This window comes from Rutidosis leptorrhynchoides, chromosome 8 (assembly GCF_046630445.1).
Source record: "Rutidosis leptorrhynchoides isolate AG116_Rl617_1_P2 chromosome 8, CSIRO_AGI_Rlap_v1, whole genome shotgun sequence".
Lineage (NCBI taxonomy): Eukaryota > Viridiplantae > Streptophyta > Magnoliopsida > Asterales > Asteraceae > Rutidosis > Rutidosis leptorrhynchoides.
Genome location: NC_092340.1, coordinates 283,621,564 through 283,634,232, shown reverse-complemented (window position 1 = coordinate 283,634,232; position 12,669 = coordinate 283,621,564). Strand labels below are relative to the sequence as shown.

General features: G+C 33.7%; 1 protein-coding gene across 1 annotated transcript; it reads left to right on the top strand.

Moving 5' to 3' along the window:
• The first annotated feature begins 5,600 nt into the window (after positions 1-5,600).
• On the top strand, positions 5,601-7,451 carry LOC139864266 (uncharacterized). Its single transcript, XM_071852843.1, has 3 exons — positions 5,601-6,387; positions 6,532-6,741; positions 6,844-7,451. The coding sequence occupies exons 1-3, from the start codon at positions 5,601-5,603 to the stop codon at positions 7,449-7,451; spliced, it is 1,605 nt and encodes a 534-aa protein (XP_071708944.1).
• Positions 7,452-12,669: the final 5,218 nt, after the last annotated feature.

The window sequence follows — 12,669 nt, the reverse complement described above, 5'->3', positions numbered from 1 at the left end:
TACCAACAAGCTTGGAGTAGGTATAAACTCTTTTCTTACTTGTAGTTTGTAAGTATATTTTATAACTTGATCCTTCTTGGGATTTAACTTTAAATTGGTTAAAGATTAACATGTTCAAAATGGTAATTTACATGTTTCCGCTATCTTAATTCTTAAATGGTTTTAAGTATATTATGAACTTGTTAAATCCCAACATTGGGTGCTACCGTTCACAAATGACAAAATTGTAAATTTTGTTTGCATCTACAGTTGACTTTCTTTTTTTTTTCTTTCCTTCCAAATTTTTCGTTTTTTATCCCCTCGAAGCGCCAAGCACCTACGAGTGTCACTCCATATATTGTTTGTTCTTGCAACAAAATTATTAGTTTGAAGAGTAAATAATTGCATATGAGGCTCTAGTAGTTAAATATATTGAGGTGCCATTACCTATGAGGCAAGTTATATTAATCGGGGGTGAACATCAGTATCCAGATTTCCGATATCGTATTCATATAGTAGTGGTACGTACTGTATCAAATCGAATCAGCACCATACCAATTAAATTGGTACGATATATATTCGATACTTGTATAATCATTTTGTAATGTGGTACTCTCGATACAGTATCATATTTTCTCCTTTTAGTACTTATTACTTGTAAAGAAATAATCGACACATATTTAAGTGGCTTGCCAGCGGCTAGGCTCGTTTAAGTGGCTTGTTGTCTAGAATTTATGTTATATTATATGGTACGATTGTTCAGTCTCTAGTCAGCAGTTCATTATAAATCTTAGAAAAGCATACCAATAAAAGTTGTAGCTTTGAGTTATGAACGTCTGGAATAAGATATGGTCGAAATGTGATTTGCAAAATTATCAACTTTCATATAAATCATCATCTCTTTAATAATAACACTTGAAATGGCTTTTCAAAAAAAAAAAAGAAAAAGAAATCACTTGAAATGATTTTCTTACTAAATAAGTACTACGTATCAAAACTCATGAAATGGCTTGGATGATACATAATTGAGATCGATGTTTCCACATACAAATTACACAATATCAAGTTTGCATTATTTAGCGGAGTAATATTTCTTTAGTAAAATGTTTCTTGTATATTACTTATAATTTAATAAAATATTTCCTGCCTTTTAAAAAAAAAAAACAATATTTCTTTAATCTCAATATAAGTGTTCCTTCGTAGTTTTGTGAAATTTAAAATAAATATGATGAACATTAGTGTTGCATTTATATTCAAATTAGAGAGAAGAGTCATGATTAGACTTGTTTTCATGGCAAAAGCAACACCCAAAAATGGTGTTACGGGCTTTGAGTTATGAACGTCTGGAATAAGATATGGTCGAAATGTGATTTCCAAAATTATGAACTTTCATATAAATCATCATCATCATCTCTTTAATAATAACACTTGTAATGACTTTTCAAAAAAATAAAAAAATAAAAAAAAATCACTTAAAATGATTTTCTTACTAAATGAGTACTACGTATCAAAACTCATGAAATGGCTTGGATTATACATAATTGAGATCGATGCTTCCACATACAAATTACACAATATCAAGTTTGCATTATTTACCGGAGTAATATTTCTTTAGTAAAATGTTTCTTGTACATTACTTATAATTTAAAAAAATAGTTCCTGCCTTTTAAAAAAAAAAATATTTCATTAGTTTCAAAATAAGTGTTCCTTCGTAGTTTTGTGAAATTTAAAATAAATATGACGAACATTAGTGATGCATTTACATTCAAATTAGAGAGAAGGGTCATGATTAGGCTTGTTTACATGGCAAAAGCAACACCCAAAAATGGTGTTACGCGCGTGGATGGGATTCATGTTGCTAAGTTAACGTGTGTTGATGGTGATGTGACAAAATATGAATGACTAAATGTTTATTTTTTGTTTTGTTTTCTTTAATGTTAATGTAAGTTGAATACTCCGTAGTCCGTATATACAATACTTTAAGAAGACACAAAAAACATCTCATCGAAGATCTCGTGAAGTTTAATTCCTCATCCCATCGAAGATCTCCCTTGTGGTTTATACGTCTGTTTCAAGTCTGAAGTATCATGAATTTATAGGATATGGGGCTACCCTTAGCAAAATTGGTCTTTTATTTTCTTCATTTGCACACCACATGCTCGACGAAATGCCAAAGTGAAAAGAAGGCAGAAATTTGGTTTTTCTGATTTCTAAGCGGGTTCAAACACCTTCTCATCTTCTTCTATTCTCCATGTCTTCGTTCAGTGATCATCATAATGCAGCAAAGATAGCTACAACTCTCTTTGTTGCAAACTTCCCTCATTCTTTTGGTATTAATGATCTTAGAAACGTTTGTAAAGAACATGGAACAATCCTGGACGTTTACATCGCTCGAAAATTATCCAAGCGTGACACCCGGTTTGCTTTTGTACGATTCATTAACGTTGAATCAGTCAGATCTCTCGAACTCAAGTTATCGGCTATCTGGATCGGAAATTTTCATTTGTATGCTACCCTTGCTAGATTTGGGAGAAATGACGCGAAGAAAAACACTTTCAAATCTGGTGAATCGCCTCCGATACACCAATCCAGGGTTCAAAATTTGGTTAACTTCCCTACTTTGCCTGGCAACTCTTATGCTTCTGTTGCTCGTGGTAATATTCCACATCCTCGGTCTGTTAATCAAACGAATCATACTGCAGTCCCCCAAGTTAAGTCTATTGTCCTTAATGATGAAGATCTCATATTACGTAAGGATGTCCCTCTACTTCTTTTCGCTAAACTTAAAGAACCTGATTTGATTACGCATATTTGTCGTATCTGGAATGTTTTATGCTTCACCGACTTGGTTATTCACCACCTGGGTGGATCTTGGATTGATATTGTCTTTCCTAACTCTGAATCCATGGATGGTTTTAAAACTAATGATTCCATCCTCTCGTACATTGAGATTATCAAAGATTTTGATGAACATTTTACGATCAACGAAAGAGTTGTTTGGATTGACATTGCTGGACTTCTAGCTTGCGCCTGGACTGACGCAGCATATAAGAAAATTGCTCTTATGTTAGGTTATTCTTCGTTCTCCACGAATCATAGTGGTGACCCAGATTATGGCAAATTATGTATTGTTACTAAACGTTTGGACTACATTCATGATGCCATCTCCGTTACCATTAAAAAGAAGGATTATAAGGTTTTGGTTCGTGAAATCTCTAATTGGGTTGCCTCGATTCTAGGTTTGGAAGATGATAACTCCTCCATTGACTCTTCCGATTTCGAAACCGAAGGAAGTAACCGCACTCTTTCTGATAAGAATCATAGTATTCATGAAAATTATTCGGTGGCTGATACTTTTGAAGTCTTTAAGGTCAATGAGGAATATGTTGATGGTAACTGTAATCATAATGAAATGGGCAACAATATTGTGGAGCAGAATGAAGTACACTTTGCTCCTTCTTTGAACAATATGGAAAAAGAGGATCAGGTTACTAATACAATCTGCTTAGAACCAGTAAACGTCACTCATTTTTCAAATAGTGATTTTGCACAGGATAACGTTGAGAATGGCCCCTCTGAAGCTGAGAGTAATCATTCACCTTTGGTGGATAACTCTCAAACCTCCTCCGTTTCTAAAGCACCTGGTTTTAACGGCGTTCGTTTTCTTTCTCCTAATGCTTCAAGTAACAAAGACGGGTCAATCGAACCTATGGACAATTATTTGAAAGTCAGCAAGGTGCTTGGTTACGACTTACAAAATTGCCCCTCTGATCTCAAAAAGATTGTTTTAAGTATGGGTGGATTTAACACTATCTGATGAATCTAATGTCGTTGAATTTAGGAGGAGGGGTGAATTCACAAGTTAAGCAAAATTGGGTGCGAAAATTATGTTTGGATCATGCCATCACTATTTTAGGTATTCAAGAAACAAAGTTAACATTTTTAAATCATTTTTCTGTTCGGGCTCTATGGGGTAACTATCATTTCAAAGTTGCCTCATCTAGTGCCCGAGGTCGTTCGGGAGGTATTCTAACCATTTGGGATCCTTCAGTGACTACTAGTAGCCGAATCATCTCCTTTGCTAACATTCTAATCGTGGAAGGAAAATTCTCGGGTAGTAATGTCAGACACTATCTCATTAATGTTTACGCTCCTCAAATTCGTGATCTTAAACGACGGCTATGGGATTACTTGTCTTCTTTTATGGTTAATAATTCGGGGGAATTCATTATATTTGGAGACTTTAACGCGGTTCGTCTTGCTCATGAAAGACTTGGTACTCGATTCTGTCCTTTAGACGCTACTGACTTCAATAACTTCATCGTTCATAACGGCCTAACTGATGTGCAATTAGGAGGCCGACCTTTCACCCGGGCAAACAAGTCTCTTACGCAAAGATCTCTCATTGATAGGTTCCTTGTTTCTAATGGTATTCTTACCTCTCTTCCAGATTTGAGCGGGACTATCTTAACCAATTTGTGGTCTGATCATTGCCCCATTGTCCTGAAAAATGAAACTTATGACTACGGTCCTCACCCGTTCAAACTATTTAATTCTTGGTTCTTAGCTGAAGGTTTCAAGAAAACTGTCATAGATGCTTGGAATGATCCCAATATTCATCTTAGCTCCAATCCTCAGATTCGTCTTCAAGATAAACTCAAACATGTCAAATCATCCTTGAAACATTGGAACAAAGAGCTTCGAAACAAAATTGATTCTGAGAAAATGGAGTGTTCGAAAAGCTTAGCTGAGGTGGACTCGATGCTCGACGCAGGGGGTGATCCTGCCTCCATTGCAAACACGCGAGTTTCTATCCTTAAAAAGACGTTGGACATTGAACATATGGAACTGCAAAACTTGGCTCAGAAAAATAGAAAATTGAATTATAGATTGGGCGACGAAAACTCCTCTTTTTTCCACTCTAAACTTAATCGTAAGAGAAAGAAATTGCAAGTAGCAGGGGTGATGCACAGCGGTAATTGGGTGACTAATCCAATTCATCTTAAGTCGATCTTTCTAGACTACTTTACTCAGAAATTTAGTGTTACTGATTGTGCGAATATCATCTCTCCAAGTAGCCACATCTTACATCTTTCTTCTCATCAGGCTAACTCTCTTTGTGAGGTTTTTTCTATCACTGAAATCAAAGATGCTATTTGGGCTTGCGGGAGTGATAAATCTCCGGGTCCTAATGGCTTTAACTTTAAATTTGCGAAACATTTTTGGAATCTCATAAAGGATGGCGTTTCTGCTATGGTTCTTGACTTCGAAGCTTCTGGTAGGATCCCAAGGGGATGCAATTCTTCTTTCTTCTCTCTTATCCCGAAAAAACAAAATCCTACTCTTGTACAAGATTTTCGGCCGATAAGTTTAATTGGCCTTCAATATAAGATCATCGCTAAATTGCTAGCTACCCGTTTAGCATCTATCAACGATGACATCATTTGTCTAGACCAGACGGCATTCATAAAAGGGAGAGAAATTCTAGATGGCCTTTTGATTATTAACGAAATAATTAGTTGGTCTAAGAAAAAAAGAAGAAAGCAATGTTTTTTAAAGTCGATTTCGAAAAGGCTTTTGACTCCATTCATTGGAATTATATTTTCTCCATGATGAATCATATGGGTTTTAACTCTAAGTGGATTGGATGGATTCGGGCGTGCCTAGTTTCTTCTCATGCTTTGCTTCTTCTTAACGGATCTCCTTCGTCTGAATTCAAAATTGGTAGAGGTTTGAGACAAGGAGACCCGCTGTCTCTGTTTCTTTTCATTATTGGTATGGTGGGTTTACAAGCGGCTATTAAAGACGCGTCTGATGCTATGTTATATCGGGGTCTTCGGATTGGTTCACTTTCATTTTCGGTGAATTTTTCATTGAACATGTATGCAGACGATGTGTTATTCGTTGGCGAATGTTGTGATATAAATGTTATAAATCTTATTGTTATTCTCGGTTGTTTCTTCGCCATATCGGGTCTAAAAATCAACCTTCTAAAATCGTCATTGTTTGGTGTGGGAATTAATCAACAAGAAGTCATCCGACTTGCTTCGATGTTAGGTTGTGATGCTGGTTCCTTCCCATGTCAGTTTCTCGGTATCTCGGTCGGCCAGAATATGAATCGAATATCTAGTTGGGATGGTATATTAGAGAAGGTCAAAAAGAATCTATCGTCCTGGAAGGCTAATATGATTTCGATTCGTGGTAGACTCACTCTAGTTAAGTCCGTGTTGGGATCCCTAGGAACGTATTATTTATCTTCTTTCATCGCTCCTAAAAAAGTGATTGACAAACTCGAATCTTTGAGATCGAACTTCTTTTGGGGTGGTAACGACCATTCTCATAAAATGCATAAGATAAAGTGGCGTACTGTTCTAAATCCTCATGAGGATGGTGGTTTGAATGTTGCAAGTCTTCGAGCGTTGAATCTTGCGCTTATATACAAATGGAGGTGGAGATTTTTTACCAATAAAAACTAGAAATGGGCTAGCATCATTATCGTTATTCACGGTTCTTACCATGGTAATAATCTTCATGCAAACAAATTGATTGCAGGATCTTGGTCTAACATTGCTAAATGTATAAGTATAATTCACGAGGAGCAACTTATTCCTTCTCACAACATGCGCATATGTCGTGGTGATGGTCTAATGTACAATTTTTGGCACGACAATTGGTTAGGAGATTACCCTCTGGACACCCGCTTCAACCGGTTATTTATGCTCGATACTAATCACACTAGTACTGTTGCCTCACGGTTCGATGGCATCTCTTGGAATTGGTTTTGGAGAAGAACGCCTCGTGGCGGCATTGAATCATCCTAACTTTTTGATCTTATTTCGTTACTAAACTCTATCACCCTCTCAGATGTTCCCGATTACTGGGAATGGACTGCGGATTCTTCTGGGATTTTTTCGGTTTCAGGTGCTAGAATATTGATCGACAAACATTATATTGATCATTCTGTTAGAGCAACGATATGGTGTCAGCTTGTTCCGATAAAAATTAATGTCTTTACGTGGCATTTAAACTCCCTTTGTCTACCTACAAAAATTAATATCCTACTTCGTGGCATCGAGATGGAGAGCACGACTTGTTGTTTTTGCGAGCAGCATGATGAAGACGAGGTTCACATTTTCTGTGATTGCACTATTGCTATGCAGATATGGGATAAAATCAGTCAATGGACCAATGTCCAGATTCCTCATTGGCTTACTATCAATGATATCTGGTTATGGGTTGATGGCATCCCTATCAATTTCTGGCAACGAATAATTTTAAGAGTCATCATCACAGCATCTTTATGGAACATATGGCGCCTTCGCAACAGCTTTATCTTCAAAGATTCAAAGTTCAAAAAATCCCATGTTTTTGATAGTATAGTCGTTTCGGCTTTTAATTGGCTTTACTCTCGTCTTCGTATGAGTTGTATTAATTGGACGGTGTGGCTGCAAGACCCACTGAATGCTTTGTAATTTTTTCTTTTCTTTTCTAGCTCCTAGCTAGTATTTTTTATAAAATTTTTGCCTTCTGCCGTTATAAAAAAAAACTAAATGTTTGTTTTTTCCTTTTTGTTATATTATCTTTTATTCTTATTTTACTTACTTTACCAATAATATTTTATCCTACCTTCTACATGCACCTCTGACACACATCATCATAACATAACATTTTCAACTCACAACATACACCCACACCGCTAATCCACACCAATTCCCATAATAAATGTTCAACATTCAACTATATATATATATATATATATATATATATATATATATATATATATATATATATATATATATATATATATATATATATATATATATATATATATATATAAAACTACGTTCATATCTTCACATATGCTTACACGTGTAATGGTTTCTTCTAATGATACTCTTTGTGACGATCGCTCCAAATCCACTTGGACGAACCCGTCATTCATCGATTTCATTGCGAGGTATTTGACCTCTATATGATACGTTTTGTAAACATTGCATTCTTTTGAAAAGGCACACCATAAATGAATATTTAAATCAAAGGTTTTCGACATCTGATGATTTCTACATATAGACAATCTCCGTAATATAATAGTTTACAATAATACTTCTGTTGACAATGCAGTCAAAATAAGATAGATGGTGATGATTTGTGAATGCAACGTTTTCTCGAATAAAGCATGTATGACTCCATGCACATATCTTGTATAACATATAAGCAAACAGCGAAAGACTTCTAGGGAACCTGAGAATAAACATGCTAACAAGTGTCAACACAAAGGTTGGTAAGTTCATAGTTTTAATGCTTTGCATAATCTGTACATAAAGGTGGATCACAAGATTTCAGTTGTTTCATCCAGAAACGTTTATCAAAATATTCTACAAGATTGAGCACCCTGGTAACTAAGCTTTAATGTTATAATAAGTGCCCCTGTTTTAACATACATGCAATCAACATGTACAATACGCGCAAACCAACGTGTACTAATCTCAAATAGTATACGTCTGTTTTATAGTTCAGGCTAGGGTTTCTATACCTGGAACAGACGGGGATGTCAAGCCCTATGGATCCATATGCTACTACTCGCGCCCACCAGTTCTTATAACCGGCAGTTACTAGTTACTAAAGCTAAGGTATTTTTGGTTCAAACTCAGTATAGAATTTAGTATGTACTTGTGTCCATTGTGTTTAAAATAAAGTGCATGTATTCTCAGCCCAAAAATATAAATTGCAAAAGCAATTAAAAAGGGAGCATATGAAACTCACCTTAGCAACACATAAAGTCGTTCACCGAAATGTGACCGAAACTCGAATACCAAATAACCGTAGATCTCAACCTAGAGAACATATGTTGGTCAATAAATGTCTATCAAGCTAGGTCTGGTCATAGTGTATCACAATCCTAATGCTCGAGATCGACATACAAAAGTTATCCAAAGTCATTTCAAAAAGTCAATTTGACTCAATACTATAGTTGAATGATCATGTCAATCGAAATATTTTAACATTTCACATAGTTTCCCAATTCTTGTAAAATTAAACTATAGTTTTTATAAGGCTTTAAAATATGATAAAACAATCAGTTTTGACAATTGCTCAACAAGACGAGAGGTGCCTTATATAAAAATTCACTTACTCGATTAGTAATATTTGAAATTTTAATTTATCAATCTTATAAACAAGTTGTTTAAATATCAATTGCAGATTCAAAAGCAATTTCAGTTAATGTTAATCATAATTCAGTTGACCATATCTTTAAATTCGTTCATCGAAATTACCCGATTTCTAAATGAAAAGTTATTGATTTTTCGCCAGCTTTCCAAAAACATGCATATCATAAACCTTTTATCAGTAATATATGTATTTAATTCGTGATTCATCATAAACGGTTTAATGAAGAAATTTAGCATACAAGCATGCATAAACATATATACTCGAGCACTAGCCATGGATACTCTATTAATATATAAAAGATAAGATATGAATGCTCACGTATCAATATTGTGATTCAATATTGCAGGAAAGTACGTAGACGCTACTGAGATGATAAACACTAGGTTTGACTTGCGAATATTATCCTCGAACATTACCCATAACCTCCATAGTTATAACCCATAATTTCCTTAGCTCTACCCCGCTCGAAAACCCATTTTGAAAGTGACACGCTCATAACCTCGTCGTAATATTTTATGTATAATATTACTAATAATAATAAGATTAATAATAATAATATTAATCTTAATAATAATAATAATAATAATAATAATAATAATAATAATAATAATAATAATAATAATAATAATAATAATAATAATAATAATAATAATATAAATAATAATATAAATATAAATAATAGAGAGATCAGTGTTGTATATGTGTGTGTAAACGAATAGAAATCGACTGGAATTTATAGATGTCTCATGTCCAGCCTTCCCATGCGATCGCATAGGTTCACAGGCCTACAGCCATGCGATCGCATGGCCTCTAAATCCAGCTCACATTGTTTTTGTCCTAAAGCTTGTCGACATATTTTTATATTAATATATAATATATATAATTTATATAATTAATTATATATTATATTAAATTCACGTGCATAGTTAACTTGTAATTTTCGTTCCGATAAGTCGTACGTCATCACTCGACTTATGTCCCGGTTTCGATTTTTTGAACGTCCTTTCGTACACTGAGAAAACTTGTACTTTATGTTTCGTGAATCGTACCTTTGTCAAAATATAGTCTTAAATTATCCATAAACTATATCACTCGAGATATAACTTATACATTTGAGTGTTTTGGTCATTTACTTCTATAAATCATCATCTCGCTATTTGTTAATATATATATAATATATACATGTTCATTTTGAAATAGTGTTTTACTGTAGCAAAGTTACTGTAGCAAAGTTACTGTAGCTTTTTTACTGTAGCAAATAGTGATTTTCAAAAACATTGTAGCTTTTCGGGTACTGTAGCAATTCGAAAATACTGTAGCAAATTAGTATTTTACTGGTTCATCTTAAACGCTTTAGTTAACTTATCTAAATATCAATCGAATCAATAATCGAATGTTACTATCGTTTACTAAATAACTTGAAATCATATATATATATATATATATATATATATATATATATATATATATATATATATATATATATATATATATATATATATGCACATTAAGTTATATATATATATATATTGTTCGTGAATCTTCGAGAACAGTCAAAGAATAATTGAGTACATGAATATAGTTCCAAAACTTTCGTGACTCAACATTACAGACTCTGCTTATCATGTCGAAAACATTAAATCATTTAAAGATAAAGTTTAAATTTGGTCAAAAATTTCCGGGTTGTCACAGTACCTACCCGTTAAATAAATTTCGTCCTGAAATTTGGTTGGGATGGTCATGGATGACAATAAGTATGTTTTCATGACTCATACAAGTTGAAAATTAGAGTTTTATCATCATTGAGTAATATAGATAAAACAATTCAATTTTGTGAAGAGTACGAGTGAAGTTATCACAAAAGAGTGAAATGAATAAATATAGATTCGTCATATCTTTTGACGTAGTCACGATTGATTTCTAGAATTTAAGGAATAGAAAATTTTCATAATCTGAATAAGATTTGATTCTTCGGTAATTGCGGAAATTAGGATTTTCTTTGATTAAATGAGTAATCTGCCTTGATTGATATGTCTGATATTTTGCTATAAATTGACCTTTTCTGTTTCATTTATTTTCACCACTCCTATAATCTTCTTCCTTATTTTATACTTCCTAATAGATTGTGAAAATGCTTAATCCAGTTCTGATTCTTGATATTTTCCTGGCTATCGTATCCTTCATTCTTCTTTTTCATTTGCCACCAGAGGAAGTTATTTTCTTCTGCTATTACCTTGGGGTTATAGTGTTTTTCATTCTCCCGTGTCTTTATATTGCTATACGCATTGATATATACGGTTTGTAATTTCGGGGTTGTTATCGGGCTTTATATTTTCCATTATATTTCGGAGATTCATGCTTTCATTTTCTCTTCCCAACCTTAAGTCAAGCGAATAATGGTCCAGAATTCGTAGCTATATATTTCGGAATGAACATAGCTAATGTTCTAAGAAAGAAATTGTAATGGTACGATCTTGATTTGTCAAATTACCAGAATATCTGGAAAAGACCGAATCATCAAGAAAAATATTTTATTGATATGTTCAGAGATTAGATAGAATGAAAGAGTTATGTAACATGGTTTATGATGAGGGTGTGATCTGTGAACCTTTATCACGTTCCATTAGAAACTCAGCATGACTTACTGTAATATAATCACGTTGATCAAGTGTCATTATATTATACTAACTCATGCTTCAATTCCCAACACTACTTCAAAAACATCCAATTTTCGAAATTTTCAGGATTTAGAAACTAAAATAGTTTCTTTTATGATGTAACACAGATAGCGCAAAGAGATAAATGATTTTAGACAAGAATCGTTGTGAAAATATCTTCAGGAATATCGAAGATATTTATAATGAAAGATACGATGATATCTTAGAATTTCTAATATTGAAGGATGATGAAGAAGATTTGTTCGTAAAGGTTTAGAGTCAGGAGCAAGGTATTCGTTAATGACTTCAGCAGATACTGAATCATTTGTATTCTTTGAAGGCAGGTTTAGTCTTTGTAATTTATCCACAGCCTCCTTCATGATTTTCTCAATCCATTTTTCAGTACCAAACTTTCTCTTTTTCTGTGCTTTTCCAACATACTACTCTTTATCATTAAACTTTCGACTATTAAAGTCGTTTACAGTTTTATTTTTTATTTTTTTTGCTGCTTCATCAGCATTTTTCAAAATTCAGAGGACTAGTTTCACAGTTTGGGGTGTTTTTCAGAAACTTCACATTCGAAATAAGTAAGTCTATAAGATAGACATTATATGTATATATATAACTGTTGGCATAGAATTGCTGCGAAATTCGAAATACTGATTGCTAATTCCCGGTAGTTGGTATGGCAATTACCGTTACAAGATGTGGATGAGTACATGATAGGGTTTCAATGAGTATAATGATTTTTCAGAAGGTCAGGGATCAATGAAGTTGTTGGTAAATTTACTGCTAATGTGGTGGAACATGAAAGGTTCCCCAGTAACAAGAACGTATATGTCAAGGTTATAATAAGGCTAAT

Bases quoted from the DNA above. Each gene is read 5' to 3' on its own strand.
- LOC139864266 (XM_071852843.1), top strand. From the start codon at position 5,601: ATGGGTTTTAACTCTAAGTGGATTGGATGGATTCGGGCGTGCCTAGTT. The intron at 6,388-6,531 runs GTCTTCGAGCGT...AATTGATTGCAG, and splicing joins TGGTGGTTTGAATGTTGCAA to GATCTTGGTCTAACATTGCT. The intron at 6,742-6,843 runs GCATCTCTTGGA...TCACCCTCTCAG, and splicing joins TGTTGCCTCACGGTTCGATG to ATGTTCCCGATTACTGGGAA.